General features: G+C 46.8%; 1 protein-coding gene across 5 annotated transcripts in view; it reads left to right on the top strand.

The window, feature by feature from the left end:
* tmod1 (tropomodulin 1) overlaps positions 1-22,018 on the top strand; it is a 142,776-nt gene that overhangs the window by 55,523 nt on the left and 65,235 nt on the right. For all 5 annotated transcript variants that reach the window (XM_038804588.1, XM_038804592.1, XM_038804587.1 and 2 more), the window contains exon 3: positions 14,646-14,802. In XM_038804588.1, the coding sequence (XP_038660516.1) occupies positions 14,646-14,802 (157 nt within the window). The remainder of the gene's footprint in view (positions 1-14,645; positions 14,803-22,018) is intronic.

Below are 22,018 nucleotides of genomic sequence, written 5' to 3'. Positions count from 1 at the left end.
AAACTAGAACCAGAGGGCACCATTTCAGACTAAAGGGACAATCCTTTAAAACAGAGATGAGGAGGAATATCTTCAGCCAGAGGGTGGTGAATCTGTGGAACTGTTCGCTGCAAAGGCTGTGGAGGCCAAATCACAGTGTCTTTAAGACAGAGATCGATAGGTTCTTGATTAATTAGGGGATCAGGGGTTATGGGGAGAAGATAGGAGAATGGGGATGAGAAAATATCAGCCATGATTGAATTACGGAGCAGACTCGATGGGCTGAGTGGCCTAATTCTGCTCCTCTGTCTTATGGTCTTATAGAGACTCTGTGCTTCCTGTCTCCCCTCTGGATGCCTATCCACCTTGTCGCTTATCTGAGAGCGATGGCAGCGGCTCAATTGCCAGGGCAAATAGCAGCGGGGACAATGGGCATCCCTGCCTCGTGCCTCTGTGTAGCCGGAAGTATTCAGAGCTGGTGGTGTTTGTCCGTACGCTTGCCATGGGAGCGCTGTACAGTAATTTCACCCATGAGGTGAACCCTGGTTCAAACCCAAAACCATTCCAGTTCCTCCATGAGGTACCTCCATTCGACTCTATCTCTCCTCTCTGCGTCCAGGGAGATGATCAATTCTGGTGTCTCCTCATAATCACACTCAGCAAGCGTCTGATATTTGCCATTAGTTGTCTGCCCTTGACAAAGCCTGTCTGATCTACCGCGACCACAACTCTCCAGTTGCCTCGCCAAGGCCTTCGCCAGGAGTTTGGCGTCAGTGTTTAGGAGTGAGTTGATTCTGCACTATATCAAGTCTTAGGGATATCAAGGCCTGAGCCAGCGTGGTCGGCAGGGTCCCTCTCGATATCGAATCATTGAACATCTCCTGCAGGTACGGGGCTCGTGCTGCCGCAATTTTTTATACAGGTCTACCGGGAATTCGTCTGGAGCAGGTATCTTCCCCAAGTGCATGGAGTTGATGCTCTCCATTACTTCCCCCAGTTCTACTGGTGCTTCCAATCCCTGCTTCTTTTCCTCCCCTATAGCTGGTGGGCGGGATTCTCTGATCCTGAGGCTAAGTGTTGACGACGTCGTAAACGCCATTGTGTTTCCCAACGGCGTCAACATGGTCTCAGGATCAGCAATTCTTGCCCCTACAGGGGGCCAGCACGGCACTGGAGTGGCCGCTCCAGCTGCCGGGCGCCGCAGGGTCCACGCATGCACAGTGGCACCGGTGCCAACGCGTGCATGCGCAGTGGTTCCCTTCTCCGCGCTGGCCCCGACGCAACATGGTGTAGGGCTACAGGGGCCGGTGTAGAATAAAGGAGGCCCCCAGCCCGAGATGCTGGCCTGCTGATCGGTGGACCCCGATCGCAGGCTAGGCCACAGCGGAAGCCCCCCTGGGGTCGGACCCCCTCCCCATAGGCAAACGCAATTTCTATGGTTGACCTCGTGGCCAACATGAGGTCCTCCTTATTGAAGTCCATGTGTTTTTGGAGCTTTCATGAAAGGAGCTGCATCCACTGCTATGTCAGTGGGTGGGTTGACCTTCGAGTTTGCTATCCCACTCGGTCCACCCATGCCCTCCTCCACTTCGCCCTGCGTGTCTGAGGTCTGGATCTTCCTCTCCTGACTTTTTCTCTTGCTGTTTTTATGGCTCTGTGGCTGATTGGAAGGCAATCAGGTGGTTGTGGTTTAGGGTGAGGGTTTTGTTTTGTTGCGATTTGTGGGTTAAAAGGGCCTAAATTGAAGTTCCCTCGGGAGAGCCACCTTTCATGCAACTGCTCAGCACATCACCACCCGCGTGTCTAGAATCTTGATGCGTGCGTGGGCACGGCCAGTCGGGTGCACATGTGCAGAAGGAGTTTTAAAAAATTTTTCCAAGCCTTTTAGTGAGATGCGTAATATCTTTGCAGGACAAAAGAGGCTGTGTGCCACATGGAATTCCAGTACCCAACTGAATTGGTTTATTCTGATGTGACTTGTATACATACATGCACAGATGGCCACAAAAGGGTCCTTTTGCCTGCCTCCCTCCTCAATGAAAAAATTACACCACGTACAAAATTCCATACAATTTATATAAATTTTTTGTTTATTTACAAATCTAACTTCATCACTGGTTTCCTATTCCTATGAGGATGCCTCCTTTCTTGATCCACTCTTTCATAACTTTGAGAAGGACCTTGATTCATTTTGGACCAATGCTGAGGAGAAGGTTTCCCCAGCAAAGACTGATTTTGACCTTGACCTTCAATTGAATTTTCCACTTCATCAGATCTGACTCATTTGATTCTTCTCAACTTTGATCTTCTTGGTTAACTTCTGAAGGTAAAACATCCAAACCTAACCTTTCCACCACCAAACATCTTGACCAAGTATGTGTGAGCACCACATATTACCACAACCCTTGTAGCCAATTCAACTAGTGATCTTTCACTTTGACATTCTGATACAACTTCAGACTTCTTTTTCTTACTCTATCAGGGCTCCGTTTCTGCCTGATTTGTTTTTCATTTTCTGACTGTGCAGAACGCAGCTTCAGCAATAAAACTTCGTTGTGGGCTGTCTTCTCAGAAACAATTCAGCTGGCATTCTGCCAGTAGTAGTGAGGTCTGTTATGATAAATAAACAAAATAATTTGCCAGTGCGTGATTCAATGACAAGACATTCCTCCCAATTTGTATCTCGTATTTACTTAACATGAGCATGCTTAGCAATTTGCATTGTGCGCTCTGCTGCTTTGTTTGAAGCAGGAACTAGTTTTGCTCTGTTCATCTTCATGACGTATGAAAATTCTTCAGAACAAAACTGAACTCCATTTCCGGACACAATTTCCTCTGGGAAGCCATGAGCAGCAAACAATCTATGAAGAATACCTGGAATCGTGCTAGTTGTCGTTCGATTCATAAGGAACTCTTCAACCCACATTGCAGGCAGTTTATTGGTGAAGGCAGGGCAGAGGGGAGGGGGTAGCCATTTTGGGGGGGGGGGGGGCTTGGACAAGAAAGGAAATGGGGCAGAGATAGTTTTGTGATGCATTGGGATGGGAGATTCAAATATGAGGGGTGCTGTGAGGGGGGGGGGGGGGGGAGCCGGTACCGATAGGGCAAATAAACATTTATGGGATAATGTGGAGTTTGTTAAGCAGATGGTGGCAGGCATCCGGATCTGGGCTCACATAAATTAATAATGTGGGGTGATTTCAACTGCGTGTTAGACCTCTGGTTAGACCCGTTGAGCCAAGGACACTTGTTTAGGTCGGGAATGGCGAAGGAACTGGGGGTGTTTAATGTACATGAATGAGGGGGGAGGGTTTGGATCCGTGGGGGTTCAGGCACCTGGGAGGGAGGGAGTTTTCCTACTTCTCCCATGTCCATCGGTTGTACTCTCGTATAGAATTTTTCGTGGTGGGGAATTCAATTCTCCCGGGGATAACGGGGACGGGATATGGGGTGATCATGGTTTTGAATCACGTGCCGTATTTTATGGATGTGAGGCTTGGTGTGGGCCAGGCATAGGGATTCTCATGGTGGATGGACTCAGCCCTATTGGTGGACAAAAGGTTTTGTGGAGAGAGATTATGCACTGGGTGAATGCAACGTCGGCCTGTGTTAGGATGGGCCTGGTACAGTTCAAAGTGGTGCATAGGGGTCACATGATGCAGGCTCGGATAAGCGGGTTCTTTCCAGAGATGAGGATAATGGTGAGAAATGTGGAGGGGGGGTGGCAAATCATGTTCACATGTTTTGGTCATGCCCAAGATTGGTGTGGATTTGGGGCCTGATATTTGAAGCATTATCGAAAATCTCCTGTGTCAGTGTGGCTGGGGGATGGAGCAGAATTCCTTAAGTTGGAAAAGATTAAGTCGGAGGGGCGTTCTTGGAGAGATGGGAGTTGTTCTTGTCCCTGTTTGAGGACTTGTTCTTGCCAGCCTGGAGGAGGGTGGGGGTGGTAATTTGCTCGGTGGGGGGGGGGGGAAATGCCAAACTTTAGGGTGGCACAGCGGACAGTGGTTAACACTGTGGCCTCACAAAGTTGGGCTGCAACAAAATTAGTATTGGAGACTTTAGAAAATAGTTGTCAACGCTTATGATTAGTTGATCATGAAACTAAGACATACAAGTATTCATGAAATCTCCTTACTCCAATAATCAAAGCCAATGCTTTAGGTTCTATCGGAGCATTATTTGCCTCATTGGTACTGAGGGTCTCTCCTCACCGTTATCTGACATACAAGAGATCACAGCACCTATTCCAACTCATAAAAGATCTGAGCCCAGAGGTAGGGGATGACGAGTTTCCTATTGCTTGAATCTTTCTTACTTGGTGCGATATAACTCATCTTTGTCTACCCTGTGACCCAAATACACTGCAGTAGAGTTTTAAAATGTTTGCATTTGCCCAAACACCATGCTTTTCCAAACGTTGGATCACCTTTTGTCACCATGGGCCTGCCTGTTTGGAGCCGAGATAAGTATCTTATCCAATTAACACACTGAATCCTTGCAAAATTTGCTTCATTACATCATCAAAAATTCCAAGGCTCAAGAAAACCAAATGGGAGCTATGAAACTGAAATAGATCCATGCATCTAGTAATAGCCATATATGACTTAGACTCTAACTCAAGTTGCAGATGAGCGTTTGTCGGCTTGAATTTTGAAAACATCTGGCCTCCTGACAATATTGTGAACTGATCCTCCATGTTTGATAAAATATCGGGTGGATTACATTCTAATATCTGATTTCCCGTTTAATCACCACACATTTTTACACTACCAGTTGACTTCGGCAAAACCATATGGGAGTAACTCAACTACTCTGTTCTACTTTAGAGAGAATGTTCTCAGTCTGAAGTCTTTCTGTTTCTTGCTCTACTTTCTCCCTTAGTGTTTAGGGCACTGGATGAGGCCTGCAGTAAACTGGTCTCATTCCTCTGAAGCCATAGAATGGCTTTATATCCTTAAATCTGTTTGCTAGTTTCACTGAACACCTGAGGGTACTTGGTGATCCCATCGTCTTGCGTTGTAAATATTGCTTCCATGTGAAAAAGCTTGTTCCAATTTAACTTGTGTTAACCAATTTATTTTGAACAAGCCTGGTTGTCAACCTTCACCACTGTGATGGGCAATTTTACGCATTACTCTTTGTATGTGACTAGACCAACATACTTCCCAATATGGGATTTTCTCTGCTCCATAATCACACATGACTTCTCCAGCTGATGTTGATTCAACTTTTGATGGTACAGTGATTCAGGAATCATACACATGTCTTGATCTCCATGTTGACTGGATTTCTTGGACTTGGACTATGATGCTCTCCAAATTTGACTGAACATCCTTGTGTTTCCAATTGTCTAGGTCTCAACTGAACCCTCATTGACCTGGTGCTGTTTGACAATAGATTGCAGTGACTGCCGTTTCCTCTAGCCAGCATTTACATTCTTTTGGTATGCCTTGGCAAGATGGTGCTTCTTCTTGAAGTTATAGCACTTTGTCTTCATAATGGACAATTCTGTGCCCAATGCTGCCCTAGACACAAGTAGCAGAACTTTGCAGTACCTCTGCTGCTAGTAACTGCTGTAACTGGGACCTTCTGCTTAATCAGCTGCAGTTTATTTACTTCAGCAGATGACTGGTGGCTGTTAACTTTGACTACTCTCGAGTCCTGTTCCACCATGTCCATGTACAATGCTGTCTGGCGAGCTTTGTCAAAAGTTAACTTTGACAATGTCAACAACTTACTGCGAGTGCGTTCACTTTTTAAACCGCACACAAATTTGTCCCACAATCCTCTCTTGAAATTCTCCAAAATTACAATGAATGTACAGCTTTATCAAAGTCTTCAGAGTCCTCACTGGGCAACTGACTCCTTGTTCAAACCAACATCTTTTAGCAATCTCCAATGGCTTGCGACTGTAATGCTGCTCAAACTAGTATAAAATGTCTGTGCCTGTGCGTCTTTTGGCTTTGCAGGGGTAAACAATTCTTGAGCATTTCACGCACTTTTGGAGTTGGTTCAGTTAAAAATATTGCTTTTTTCCTTTCCCCCACTGTCTGATTAATAGCTGGTTCATCAGGATCTTGAGGATATTATTAGCAGTGAAAAACATTTCGAGCTGCACCACATACACACCAAAAGATTCTCGGTCATGGCTGTATTCTCCCAGATGCCCAACAATACCTGTTTGAAAGACAGTCCACCCGATTACACAATCAACCTTTTCTCTTAAGATTTTAAAACCTACTTCTCAGCAAAAAGAACCTCGTGTTCTTTTTCTGGTTTGCTGGAAACGTCTCCAACCCAAATTTGTCCAGCTAGGGAAATCCACGATCCCATCTTGTTACCAGACTAATATCTTTGCAGGACAAAGGGGACTCTGTGCCACATGCAAGTCGAGTATACACCTGAACTGTTTATTCTGGTTTGACTTATCTATATATACAAATGGCCAAAGACGATGCTATTACAAGATCCTGAGCAAGGCTGTGACTGCGAAATAGTGCCGCTCTCAATAAATTTGCAAAGACCCAATTTTAACTGCTCTGGCAGAGCCTCAATTGGGGGATTAGCTAATGGGAGTCAATTACATCTGCAACATCAGGCTGAAGAGAAGAGGGGTTGTGGAGGTAACTGATGGTATCCATTACTTTTAATTATCTCACAGTTTTCAACCCTGTCCCCCTATTAACCTGCTCTTTTGAACAGTTTGGAAGAAGGTCCACAGGAAGGACCCTTTTTTTATGCAGTGAGAGGTTAGGATCTGGAATGCACTGCAGATGACTGCAGATGCAATTGTGGCTTTCACAAAGGAATGAGATAAGTACCTGAAAGAGAGACATTTGCAAGGCTACAGGGAAAGAGTGGGAGAGTTGGACAAGTTGAGTTGCTCTAAGGTATGATGGGGAAATGGTCTCCTGTGTTGCAGCCATTGTATGATTCTAAGGAAATGGGGCCTTGTTTTAAATATGCAGATCAGATCTAATGATACCATCAGGACTTGGGCTCCAATTTTACCCAAATGCCTATAAATGGTGGTAGAGGGAGGGAGGGAGACAGGGCCAACTTGTTGGTCAGGTAAAACAGCCGGAATTAGATCCTGTCTCAGAAGAAGCCCAGCAGATAAATTAGAAATCTATTTTTCAAGCTTTCTTATGCGTCAGGAGGGGCTGTTTAGCACAGGGCTAAATCGCTGGCTTTGAAAGCAGACCAAGGCAGGCCAGCAGCACGGTTAAATTCCTGTACCAGCCTCCCCGAACAGGCGCCGGAATGTGGCGACTAGGGGCTTTTCACAGTAACTTAATTTGAAGCCTACTTGTGACAATTTCATTTTTCATTTTCATTCGGGAACCCTTCTGGGCCTGACAAGGAAGCCTTGTGCATCCCTTGAACTGGACCCCCTCCTGGACCCAGCTGTAACTTCCTATTGTTCACCGTGGTTCTCCCCACAGGCCAGATTGATGATCTGACCAGCTGTCGCATGAGTAGCCTTGTATTTGAGATTGGTAGTGCACTCATGTTCCTAATCTTGCCGGCAGCTTCAGCCAATGCAGCTATTGGGCAGATAATACACTTGCGTGAAAAACAAATAAGAGATGCAAAGGGAGAGTATGAGAAGGAACTGACAGGTAACATAAAAGGGAATCCAAAAGTCATTTATAGGTATCTACATAGTAAAAGGAACAAGTAAAATGTTCCTTCCGCTGTTCACAATCGGCAAACTACTGACCATACGCAATAAGCCCATACTTATAAAACGTAGAAGATTATGTCTAATGCTAGATCTGATTCCATAATTGACAGCACATGTTGAGCAATCCAGAGTGTGCTAGGAATTACCAGTAACCTCAATATTTCTTCACCCAACTGACAGAAAAACGACATTTTCTAAAATCTTTCACTGACCTAAAAGCAAATGTAAATAAACAATTAGTGTTTCCGTTGGGGGTGCTATTCACTAAGCAAGTCAGGACATGCAAATGGGCCAGCACACTACCCACATGAATTGAGAGCAATTGCCATTTCCACTTGCATCTGATTCGCTGGGGCCCACATTAGCACTGTAGACCCTGACAAGCTCTAGCTGTTTATAAGCACCCTACTCTCACCAGCTATAGTCAACAGTGCCTGAGAGGAGGTGACAGAGGTAGTCAGTGCTGCCAGCCTCCTGAGGAGGACTGGAATCAAGTGCAACAAAATAAATTAATTACCTCCTCGGGGCAGCTTGGGTGAGTCACAACCTTTGCGTCCCTGGCATTACTCCCATCCCTCATTCCTCACCTCACCCCTTCGTCAAGCCCCAACATGTATATTGTCGTCTTTGGCCAAGTGCCTTGCACACACATGCCACCAGCTACAGACCGTCCGTAGAATTCACCTTCATGTGTCTTTCCATGTCCTTTCTATGTCCCTGTTATGGGCCAGGGTTTAGAAAACTCCAAAGTATATCATGGAGTTCACCTGACCCAACTTTTAATAGATTTTGGTTATGGGGCGCACAAGGGCCCACTTTACAGGTGTGATGCAACAAAGATCTGAAGTATTTTAAAAACAAAACAGTATTTATTCTATGAATTCTGTTCACACTTTATAAACACACAGTAAACATCTTATCAACTACAAACACCGAGGGCAGCATGGTGGTGCAGTGGGTTAGCACTGTGGCTTCACGGCGCCGAGGTCCCAGGTTCGATCCCAGCTCTGCGTCACTGTCTGTGTGGAGTTTGCACATGCTCCCCGTGTTTGCATGGGTTTCGCCCCACAACCCAAAAGATGCAGGTTAGGTGGATTGGCCACGCTAAATTGCCCCTTAATTGGAAAAAAAATAATTGGGTACTCTAAATTTTAAAAAAACTACAAACACTTTCCCAAATACAATACTCCATAGGTAACCCTTATTAACATTCCTAACAACATCCATAAGCCAAAACACTTTTTAACAAAGACAGTAGGTTTGAATTCTCTACAGAAACAGGGATTACTTTGAAATCATCAAATGTGCTGAAGACATTCTTTAGCTTGTAGAGAGATACCAGTATACATCTGCTTGCTTTGACTACAGCTCTCCAACTGAAAGGGAAACTAAGACACACTGCAGCTCCCAGCTCAAAATGAAAGTGAAAGACAGCCCAGCTCCACCCACACACTGACATCACTGCAGCTATTTGATAAACACTCACTATTTAAAGGTACATCCACCTGACAGTCCCCTAGGATAAGGCAGCTTATAACAGGCACGAAGGCCAAAAGGCGGGTGTGGGTCCACATCTCAGCCAAGGAGAGGGCAATGCAGCTAGTGGACAAGGTGAAAGAAAGGACAATGGCTGACGCAGAAGTCGGTATGTGGCAAACAAATGAGAGCCCAATGCAACATTGTGGCAACTCTCGCCTCTCCTCCATGCCATGGAGTAGCCTGGTTGCCATCGAGCACACCGAGAGATAAGGAAGTGATGGGGCCAATGCACACATGCAGGGGCCACACAGGTGAACAGTGGAATATGATCCTAAAGGCAGAAGTCAGACTTTGTCAGACATTGAGGAGCACCAGAGCTCATCTCACAGAGAGTCATCATCACCCTCCGTCCCATACTGCCTGCACAGGGCCAACACCCTGTGGTGATGCTGGTATGATGCTTAGATTGGGGGGGGGGGGGGAGCTGTTGTGGTGGGAAGGATTAAATGGCTAGGGAGATGGGGGGGGGGGGGGAGCTGTTGTGGTGGGAAGGATTGAATGGCTAGGGAGAAGGTGGAGTGGGGTACTGAGGGACAGAGAATGTGGAGTGAAACATTGAGGGACAGGGAAGGGGTGATCTGTTATGGAGAAGGGATTTTCATGTTGAAGTGGGGTAAGGGGGGGAATGGAGTGATGGGACAGGGTTGCGGAGCTGTTGGTTGCCGGGCCTTTTCGTTGAAAAATCGGGAGATGATGAGGTTGCCCCGAGTGGGGCGGCCATGGATGCCACGTTGGGGGGCATGCCTTGCCAACCTGGGCTCCACGCCTATTTTGTCCTGAACACACTCCTCACCCTCCTTGTCAAATGAGGCCTGGCATTCTTTCTCGTCCTCCAGCATGTGGCCCCTCTGCTATGCAATGTTGTGCAGAATGCAGGAGGCCACCATGGTACAGAGGACCCTCCTGCGGCTATGTTCAAGAGCCCTACTAGAGTGATCCAGGCATCAGAAGCGCATTTTGAGGATGGTGATGCACCGCTCAATTATGCTCTTGGTCGCTGCAGGGGCGTCGTCATAACGGTTCTCTGTGTCAATCTGGGGCCTCCTTACAGGGGTCATCAGCCGAGGCCTCAGCGGGTAACCCTTGTTGCCCAAACCCTCACCCAAGGCAGTGCCTCAGAGGCACGGGGAACCTCAGTGTGCACCAGGATATGAGCGTCCTGCACACTGCCTGAGTATCGGGCAGAGATGTGCATAATGTGCAGCTGGTGGTCACATTGATGAAGGGAACTCTCTGATGAACTGGTGCCCGAAGGGCGTACCATCAATCACCGCCTGGACTTGGGGCATTCTGGTGACTCCTGCTGCCCGGACATTCTGGTGGGCCTGATACAGATTAAAGGTTATATAGTCTGATGTCTGGGCACATAGCAAAATTTCACACAGGTCCCCGTTTAAGCCCTGAATTCATCCAGAGGCATAAAAGTTCAGGGCGACCGTCACTTTGACTGGGAACCGGCGTCCTCCTCCATATGCCTGCCGTGCCAGGTGCGCCACGATCTGGCACAGGTGATGCATGGTCTTGCTGGTGAGACGATGTCTTTGGTGGCACAGGTGGTCCAGCAGCTCCACAAAGGACAGGCGCCAGCGGTATATAGGTGCCCTGATGTGGCGCCTACTTCGCACCGCCCCCTTGATATGTTGGACAGCCAGCTCCTGAGCCTCACCGACTGGCTCCATCTCTTTTGGGGCAGGCTCCTCTTGTGCAGGGTTCTCCCTAAGCTCGCCCTGCTTCTCCAGCCGTCCGTGCACCCGCAACGGCAGCAGAATCCAGGTAGATAGCGAGCATTCCTGGCTGTACTCCAAAATTCATTTTCAGCAGGGAGTGGGGGTGGACAGAGATGTTACCAAAATGAATATTCCCGAGACTATCCAAAGCCTCCAGGTTACATGGTCACCTTGAGTTATACTGCTGCGCCATCCTCAACATGCCCCCCCCCCCCCCCCCCCCCCCCCCCCCCCCCCCCGGGCCCTCACCCAGCCCCTTTGTTATGTTGTCGTACGCACTGCACCCCTGTCCGCATCAGTGAGTGACACCCAGCCTATGAAGCGGGGATCGACTATCGTCAGCACCTGTCCCTGTCGGCAGGGCTACAGGCCACATTCCGTGTCAATGATAGGCTCTGCGGCCTCTGTCCTGTCTACCTCAGTGGGGTCTCCTGTGGGTCTCCTCACTGAATAGGCCATGTGTTATCCTGCCAGCAGGGTGGCACCCGGTTCTGCAGTGGAGAGGGTCACCGTGTGCCACCAATCGCCTCCATGCTAAGAGAGCTGTGTGTGGGTAGGTCCTACAGATGGGAGTGAGTAAGGGGAGTCTGCATCTGCTGGGAGCTTAGCTGAAGTGTAGTGTGGGTCCTCGGCATGACAACCTGGGGGGGGGGGGGAGGATGGATGGGAGCAGGGACACAGTGGACAGGTAGAGCTTGTGGTCCTGAGGAGTGGGCTAGCTGATAGTGTGACTGGCGAGGCCTTTGCCCTGAGAAAGGCAGTGTGCCAGGGTGTGTGCCAAAGGCCACGGTGCATGTGTCCTTTGTTTGGGGTGTTCACTGCTATTCCCCTGCTTCTCCTGCAGTGGGGCTGCACTTCTGATAAGTTCCAGCACCTGGTGTGCTGGTGATAGAACTTGGCAACGCCCATCCTGTTGATAATTCTGCCGGGATCTGAGGTTTCCTGAGTGGCGGCCTCGGTGGGTTCACAGATGAGCAGTGAGCAGTCAGCAGTGTGAACACCAGGAACCTTAAGTAGCACCAAACAGACGCACTTAAATCCACATACTGCAGCAATGGCGGTCTGATCCAGGCCATTCCGATACCGATGGGGACATCCCGAGTCCATGCACAGCACCAAATCGTTCCTTGCTACTCCCCCCTGGGCAGCCACTTCCAGAAAGCCCAGCAATTTTGGAGAGTTTTTAAGAGTTCTCTTACCTCGCTCCCCCTCAACAGCAATGGCGCCCAGGCCCTGTTTGTTAATACTTGCACCAATTCATGCCCACGTGACCTCTGCCGAAGAGGGGCGGAGCATCGCGGAGAGGTGGAGCATGAAGTGTCTAACTGGCTAATGATATTTAAATTCATGCAAGTTATGATTTTGCTGGCATGGGGCACAAACCACAATAGCACCGCCAGTGAGGGAGAGATTTTTCCCATTTCGCACGCTTCTCACTGCCGGTGCCGCACAGCAGAGAGTTTGGCCCAATATCTCCTAATATGGCTTGGTGACATATTTTGTTTTAGAAGCAGCTTGGGGCATTTCACCATATTAAAGGTGCTTTATAAATTTGAGTTGTTTTTCAGACTGAATTGCAAACTGTCCACATTCACAAATGCTTTGGAATTGGCATTTTATATCCCTTAAAAGTTCTTCTACTAACTGCAACATTAGGAAATTATATTAGCTTCAACTTCTGTGCTGTGTCTACACTTCCATCATTTTACAGCAGCAGGAAGAATAATCTTCTCTCTGAAGCTACGTACTTTCTTGCTTTTAACAATTAGCTTCTCCTTAGAAGAATGGTTTCAGAGCCTGCCTGCAACCAATGTAATTTATCATTTGTATTCTCTGACACCTGTATCCTAGTTCTCATTCAGGCACATATTTTTATTACATTCTTGGTGCTTTGCTTGAGATGCTGCATTATTAGTTTAGCAGACTTCACGGCTTCATTAGGTAAAGTCTGTAAGCACACAACTCATTGCGGCCTGGGTAACAGGACCAACTTTAGGGAAAAATAATGCCATACTTGCATTTTCAGTCCTTCTTCTTTCATGGTACGCAGCTGGTTTGACAGCTGTCTGATAGTTTTCTGTCAAGAATAACTTCTTCTTGTTATAAAAGCAGGCAGCAAACATGGCTGTCGTACCATATGACCTGTTACAAGTCCAAAGCCCTTTTCCAAATAAGGTGGGTGACTCGGTCGACTATTCATCTTGCGTAATTACTTTCACACCTTGAGCTTGAGACAACTACTGTCCGTGTATCTGAATGACCCATTTTCAATTTGAAATGACCCTTTTGAGTTAGTTCCAGGAAACGGCATTGAGTCAATATCAGTCTGGAAAGTTCCTTTAGTTCCCTCTGGAGACACGGGAGTGTTTCAATCCACATGAGAAGTTAGGTGAGCCTCTGGCAGCCATGTTTTGTAACCTATTGTAGCTTTTCACAATATGTTGACTGGATGTCCATAATATATTGGAACATTAAGAAGTCTGACAACACCAGGTTAAAGTCTGACAGATTTGCTTCGAATCACTAGCTTTCGGAGTGCAGCTTCTTCCTCAGGTGAATCTCCTGAGGAAGGAGCTGTTCTCCGAAAGCCAGTGATTCGAAACAAACCTGTTGGGCTTTAACCTGGTGTTGTAAGACTTCTTACTGTGCCCACCCCAGTCCAACATGGCATCTCCACATCATACTGGAACATGACAGTAAAGAGTTTTAAAATGACAAATAAGGATCTCCATGCATAACTCCAGTGTTTTAAAAAAAATTTTTGTCAGGGCCTTTTCTATGTGTGAAAATTCTTCCCCGATAGGTGTTGGCCGAATGCGGCTTCTCTTCCAAAATGAGGGTGTGAAAAGTAGTCATTACGTCAGCCTGACCCCAACATGCAAAGCTGGGAAGGGAATGGAACAGGAGGAATGCAAAGTGAAAAGCAGTATGCAGCAGTTTGTATGCTGGGATCGACTGCATTTAGTGAAAGACCATGGACCCCTTGGAATGATTGAAATCCTACAAGAATATTGTGGATATATTTGCACTTCGGAGAGCAGACTTATTGCTGATGGTTGATTTCAGCAAACTGGCTACTCATGCTTCATATTCTACATACTGCAAGAGAACAGAAACTGGAAGGACCGTCATTAAAAGGAGCTTGGTGCCAACAGTTTAGATAAACTGCCAAATAGACAGCATGACGCCTCTGACTTGCATGTACAGAAAACACAACAACTCCTGCACTGGGGAGAATAACTAGCATCTGTGCCAGAAAAGCTTAAAGGCCATTTAACTCTTCACCTGTTCATGTTTGTTGCATCAATTTTTTTTTCGACACAAGTACCGGTCAAAAGTAGAATTACAATGCTTCCACTAGTGATTTCCTGATCATGAAGCAAGTCATGTAGTTGCTCACTTTATATCAAGACAACATTGAAAATGTTTCCAGCTAGCATTCATGATGCTAAATTGGAAAAGATTAAATTCTAGCTTCTCATTTTACCCTTCGGTAAGCACCCTGTTTTGACCATGACATTATGAATCTACTTTCATAAAATTACTTCACTTTCCATTAACATTGGACAAGACTAGATTCGTGCCATTAGCCTGTGCCGCAATAGAGCTTCTGTTCCAATTGAAGGATATAAAATGGATGCGTACCCCACATGTGGCGTTGCCAATGAGGGAAAAATGTGAAAGTTTGTGTTTTCTTTCTTTTCTAGAATGACCTTCTACCTGTAGGATTAAGGCAGAAAGATCAGACCAAAAAAGCACCTACAGGTCCATTAAATAGAGATCAGCTTCTGGATCACCTAGAGAAAGAAGCGAAAGAGTGCAAAGACAGAGAGGACTTGGTTCCTTATACAGGAGAAAAGAGAGGTGAGTGATATTTTTATGCTGGTACAAAACTTGCAAGATCTACTTTGCACAATTTTTCTTTGACTACTGAACCCCATGTTTAATGGTTTCTATTCTAAATTAACATGGAGTGATTTGCCCAACAGGTTACTCTTGTTCTGTGTACTTCCATTAGTCAGGTGTTTGTAGGCAAAACTCCATCAGATAGAGATCAAACTACTGAAAAGAAAATCTACACCGACCTGAACAGAAATGCTGGAATTACTCAACAGTTCAAGCTCAATCTGTGGAGAGAGAAAGAGTTAATGTTTCAGGTCAATGACCATTTGTCAGAATAAGGATTATTAGAAACACTTCCCAAGTGTGCATAAGCATCCTGCAAAAGCAGAGCAAATTTCTGCTAATTTTCTCACTGCCTGTGCAGCTAAGGCTATTCTACCCATAACTGGTTTGGTTTGCAGCTTTATCTGCAGCAGAGTGTTTAGAATTCCAGCCTCCAATCTGTCCCTTCGGATTCCATTAGTGAGTCAGAATTACACATCAATCAGTGGTATTCAGGACTGCCTCCCGCATTACCAATACTAGCATAGATGTAACTCCAAACTAATGTTGGTAGATGTGTTTTCTCTGAGCTATCTTATTTCAAGGAGATCTCATCTGCCTTGCCCAGTAAAGATGGAGTCAGTCACCAGTTAGCAGACAACAGTTAGTAATTGAATGGTATCGTGACTGGGTGATCTTCATAACAGGTAGGAGAAAATATTGAGTCAATTTTTTCCACCGATCCACAGTATTCCTATGAAGTGTTTCTAATAATCCGGATTGCTATTTGATTACAAGAGCCTGTCTAGTTTCTGCAGCTGTGAATGATCACAAAAATCAAATGGCAGGGAACAGTGACATTGTAGATTAACTATATTTGTGTAAAATAGATTCCAACATGAAAGGAAAACTTTGGGGATCACATGATCAACGAAAATGTGTCTCATCTCGGCTCTAATTATTTACATTTCAATTCAACGGAATGATTAACAAAAGAAAATTTATCAGCTTAAGAATCCAATTTTACGTCAAAATTATTCAGGGAAGTTATAGATAGTTTTGGAATAAAGCAATTTAAATCAACCACATGTCATCCAGAATCACAGGGAGCATTAGAAAGGCGGCACCAAACTTTAAAGGCCATGTTGAGGACCTTTAGTCAGAATTATCAGAGGATTATGATAAAGAAATTCCATTTCATAGATATCATAGAATTTGCCACCTTATCCTTATCCTTATCCCCATAACCCAATAACCCCACCCAACACTAAGGGCAATTTTGGACACTAAAGGCAATTTATCATGGCCAATCCACCTAACCTGCGCATCTTTGGACTGTGGGAGGAAACCGGAGCACCCGGAGGAAACCCACGCACACACGGGGAGGATGTGCAGACTCCGCACAGACAGTGACCCAAGCCGGAATCGAACCTGGGACCCTGGAGCTGTGAAGCGATTGTGCTATCCACAATGCTACCGTGCTGCCCCCCGTGCTGCAAAATAAAGTAAGTTTTTGTTTTGGCCTTCTCGGTGTGAAGTCTTCGTTGCCCTTACAAAACTGACAATGACAAAAACTGGTCAGCTATCGACCACCTCCTGAGCCACCTCCTCATAGCTCTTGGATACAGGTTGGACATTTTCTTTCATTATGCCTCTTTTCAGACATTTGGATGTGTTTGATGCTGGACTGGAGGATTTGAATCAGTGCGCAGAGGAAGTATTATTTTTTTCGGGCCAACAATCGAAACAGAGAGCGACTTCCAGATAGTCATCTTACTAATTGCCGATGGTGCGCACATGTTCAGAGTGATATGGAGCCACTCATACCTAGTGGCCCCAGACTAAAACTTTTGGTGAGCTTGTGGCTTTGGTGGGACAACATTTTAACCCGACCCCATCCATTATAGTACAAAGATACTGGTTTATAGAACATAGAACATAGAACGATACAGCGCAGTACAGGCCCTTCGGCCCTCAATGTTGCACCGACATGGAAAAAATCTAAAGGCCACCTAACCTACACTATGCCCTTATCATCCATATGCTTATCCAATAAATTTTTAAATGCCCTCAATGTTGGCGTGTTCACTACTGTCGCAGGTAGGGCATTCCACGGCCTCACCACTCTTTGCGTAAAAAACCCACCTCTGACCTCTGTCCTATATCTATTACCCCTCAATTTAAGGCTATGTCCCCTCGTGCTAGCCACCTCCATCCGCGGGAGAAGGCTCTCGCTGTCCACCCTATCTAACCCTCTGATCATTTTGTATGCCTCTATTAAGTCACCTCTTAACCTTCTTCTCTCTAACGAAAACAACCTCAAGTCCATCAGCCTTTCCTCATAAGATTTTCCCTCCATACCAGGCAACATCCTGGTAAATCTCCTCTGCATCCGTTCCAAAGCTTCCACGTCCTTCCTATAATGAGGCGACCAGAACTGTACGCAATACTCCAAATGCGGCCGTACTAGAGTTTTGTACAACTGCAACATGACCTCATGGCTCCGGAACTCAATCCCTCTACCAATAAAGGCCAACACACCATAGGCCTTCTTCACAACCCTATCAACCTGGGTGGCAACTTTCAGGGATCTATGTACATGGACACCGAGATCCCTCTGCTCATCCACACTACCAAGAATTTTACCATTAGCCAAATATTCCGCATTTCTGTTATTCTTTCCAAAGTGAATCACCTCACACTTCTCCACATTAAACTCCATTTGCCACCTCTCAGCCCAGCTCTGCAGCTTATCTATGTCCCTCTGTAACCTGCAACATCCTTCCGCACTGTCTACAACTCCACCGACTTTAGTGTCGTCTGCAAATTTACTCACCCATCCTTCTGCGCCCTCCTCTAGGTCATTTATAAAAATGACAAACAGCAACGGCCCCAGAACAGATCCTTGTGGTACGCCACTCGTAACTGAACTCCATTCTGAACATTTCCCATCAACTACCACTCTCTGTCTTCTTTCAACTAGCCAATTTCTGATCCACATCTCTAAATCACCCTCAATCCCCAGCCTCCGTATTTTCTGCAATAGCCGACCGTGGGGAACCTTATCAAACGCTTTACTGAAATCCATATACACCACATCAACTGCTCTACCCTCATCTACCTGTTCAGTCACCTTCTCAAAGAACGCGATAAGGTTTGTGAGGCATGACCTACCCTTCACAAAACCATGCTGACTGTCCCTAATCATATTATTCCTATCTAGATGATTATAAATCGTATCTTTTATAATCCTCTCCAAGACTTTACCCACCACAGACGTTAGGCTCACCGGCCTATAGTTACCGGGGTTATCTCTACTCCCCTTCTTGAACAAAGGGACCACATTTGCTATCCTCCAGTCCTCTGGCACTATTCCTGTAGCCAATGATGACCTAAAAATCAAAGCCAAAGGCTCAGCAATCTCTTCCCTGGCTTCCCAGAGAATCCTAGGATAAATCCCATCCGGCCCCGGGGACTTATCTATTTTCACCTTGTCCAGAATTGCCAACACTTCTTCCCTACGCACCTCAATGCCATCTATTCTAATAGCCTGGGTCTCAGCATTCTCCTCCACAATATTATCTTTTTCTTGAGTGAATACTGACGAAAAGTATTCATTTAGTATCTCGCTTATCTCCTCAGCCTCCACACACAACTTCCCACCACTGTCCTTGACTGGCCCTACTCTTACCCTAGTCATTCTTTTATTCCTGACATACCTATAGAAAGCTTTTGGGTTTTCCTTGATCCTACCTGCCAACGACTTCTCATGTCCCCTCCTTGCTCGTCTCAGCTCTCTCTTTAGATCCTTCCTCGCTTCCTTGTAACTATCAAGCGCCCCAACTGAAACTTCATGCCTCATCTTCACATAGGCCTCCTTCTTCCTCTTAACAAGAGATTCCACTTCTTTGGTAAACCACGGTTCCCTCGCTCGACCCCTTCCTCCCTGCCTGACTGGTACGTACTTATCAAGAACATGCAATAGCTGTTCCTTGAACAAGCTCCACATATCCAGTGTGCCCAACCCTTGCAGCCTACTTCTCCAACCAACACATCCTAAGTCATGTCTAATGGCATCATAATTGCCCTTCCCCCAGCTATAACTCTTGCCCTGCGGGGTATACTTATCCCTTTCCATCACTAACGTAAAGGTCACCGAATTGTGGTCACTGTTTCCAAAGTGCTCACCTACCTCCAGATCTAACACCTGGCCTGGTTCATTACCCAAAACCAAATCCAATGTGGCCTCGCCTCTTGTTGGCCTGTCAACATATTGTGTCAGGAAACCCTCCTGCACACATTGTACAAAGAATGACCCATCTAATGTACTCGAACTATATCTTTTCCAGTCAATATTTGGAAAGTTAAAGTCTCCCATAACAACTACCCTGTTACTTTCGCTCTTTTCCAGAATCATCTTCGCCATCCTTTCCTCTACATCCCTAGAACTATTAGGTGGCCTATAGAAAACTCCCAACAGGGTGTCCTCTCCTTTCCTGTTTCTAACCTCAGCCCATACTACCTCAGAAGAAGAGTCCCCATCTAGCATCCTTTCCGCCACCGTAATACTGTCCTTGACTAGCAGCGCCACACCTCCCCCTCTTTTGCCCCCTTCTCTGAGCTTACTAAAACACCTAAACCCCGGAACCTGCAACAACCATTCCTGTCCCTGCTCTATCCATGTCTCTGAAATGGCCACAACATCAAAGTCCCAGGTACCAACCCATGCTGCCAGTTCCCCTACCTTATTTCGTATACTCCTGGCATTGAAGTAGACACACTTCAAACCACCTACCTGAACACTGGCACCCTCCTGCGAAGTCAAATCTGTGCTCCTGACCTCTATACTCTCAATCTCCCGTACCCCAAAACTACAATCCAGGTTCCCATGCCCCTGCTGAATTAGTTTAAACCCCCCCAAAGAGCACTAACAAATCTCCCCCCCAGGATATTGGTGCCCCTCAGGTTCAGATGTAGACCATCCTGTCTATAGAGGTCCCACCTTCCCCAGAAAGAGCCCCAGTTATCCAGAAATCTGAATCCCTCCCGCCTGCACCATCCCTGTAGCCACGTGTTTAATTGCTCTCTCTCCCTATTCCTCATCTCACTATCACGTGGCACGGGCAACAACCCAGAGATAACAACTCTGTTTGTTCTCGCTCTGAGCTTCCATCCTAGCTCCCTAAAGGCCTGCCTGACATCCTTGTCCCCTTTCCTACCTATGTCGTTAGTGCCAATGTGGACTACGACTTGGGGCTGCTCCCCCTCCCCCTTAAGGACCCAGAAAACACGATCCGAGACATCACATACCCTTGCACCTGGGAGGCAACATACCAAACGTGAGTCTCTCTCGCTCCCACAAAATCTCCTGTCTGTGCCCCTGACTATTGAGTCCCCAATTACTAATGTTCTACTCCTTTCCCCCCTTCCCTTCTGAGCAACAGGGACAGACTCCGTGCCAGAGGCCCGTACCCCATGGCTTACCCCTGGTAAGTCGTCCCCCCCACAAGTATCCAAAACGGTATACTTGTTACTCAGGGGAATGACCGCAGGGGGTCCCTGCACTGACTGCTTCTTCCCAGTCCCTCTTACAGTTACCCATCTATCTCCAGTCTTTGGTGTAACTACTTCCCTGAAGCTCCTATCTATGACCCCCTCTGCCTCCCGAATGATCCGAAGTTCATCCAGCTCAAGCTCCAGGTCCCTAACACGGTTTTTGAGGAGCTGGAGTTGGGTGCACTTCCCACAGATGAAATCAGCAGGGACACTGACGGCGTCCCTCACCTCAAACATTCTGCAGGAGGAGCATTGTACTGCCTTCCCTGACATCACCTCTAGATTTAAAAAAAAAGAAAAAGAAAGGAAGAGCTTACCTGATATTACCTCAAACCCTGCTCCCGCTGAAAGGTAAGCAAATTTAAAGGCACTCACTCACCTTCACGACAGGCCCCTGCTCCCGCTTCCCAACCACCGTGGGGTGGGGGGGTTGGTTAGAGGAGGAGGTAGGGTGGGAAACACTCACGAAGTGTTTCGGGTTTAACTGTCACTTGCCAACAGCCTCTCCACAAACCACCTTCAACTTGGCTGACCGCACTGAACGTATGCAAATTTCCCCAGAACAGCTGATCAGTAGCTCTGCTCTGCTGCCCTCTGCTGGATGATTGCCTTCACTCAAACTCCTCGGGTCTACTTCGCAGATTCACCTTCAACTTAGGCTGACCGCACTGAACGTATGCAAATTTCCCCAGAACAGCTGATCAGTAGCTCTGCTCTGCTGCCCTCTGCTGGATGATTGCCTTCACTCAAACTCCTCGGTTCTACTTCGCAGATTCACCTTCAACTTAGGCTGACCGCACTGAACGTATGCAAATTTCCCCAGAACAGCTGATCAGTAGCTCTGCTCTGCTGCCCTCTGCTGGATGATTGCCTTCACTCAAACTCCTCGGGTCTACTTCGCAGATTCACCTTCAACTTAGGCTGACCGCACTGAACGTATGCAAATTTCCCCAGAACAGCTGATCAGTAGCTCTGCTCTGCTGCCCTCTGCTGGATGATTGCCTTCACTCAAACTCCTCGGTTCTACTTCGCAGATTCACCTTCAACTTAGGCTGACCGCACTGAACGTATGCAAATTTCCCCAGAACAGCTGATCAGTAGCTCTGCTCTGCTGCCCTCTGCTGGATGATTGCCTTCACTCAAACTCCTCGGGTCTACTTCGCAGATTCACCTTCAACTTAGGCTGACCGCAGTATGCAAATTTCCCCAGAACAGCTGATCAGTAGCTCTGCTCTGCTGCCCTCTGCTGGATGATTGCCTTCACTCAAACTCCTCGGTTCTACTTCGCAGATTCACCTTCAACTTAGGCTGACCGCACTGAACGTATGCAAATTTCCCCAGAACAGCTGATCAGTAGCTCTGCTCTGCTGCCCTCTGCTGGATGATTGCCTTCACTCAAACTCCTCGGGTCTACTTCGCAGATTCACCTTCAACTTAGGCTGACCGCACTGAACATATGCAAATTTCCCCAGAACAGCTGATCAGTAGCTCTGCTCTGCTGCCCTCTGCTGGATGATTGCCTTCACTCAAACTCCTCGGGTCTACTTCGCAGATTCACCTTCAACTTAGGCTGACCGCACTGAACGTATGCAAATTTCCCCAGAACAGCTGATCAGTAGCTCTGCTCTGCTGCCCTCTG

This window comes from Scyliorhinus canicula, chromosome 8 (assembly GCF_902713615.1).
Source record: "Scyliorhinus canicula chromosome 8, sScyCan1.1, whole genome shotgun sequence".
Lineage (NCBI taxonomy): Eukaryota > Metazoa > Chordata > Chondrichthyes > Carcharhiniformes > Scyliorhinidae > Scyliorhinus > Scyliorhinus canicula.
The sequence above is the reverse complement of the archived record's forward strand: the minus strand, read 5'-3'. Positions and strand labels throughout refer to the sequence as shown.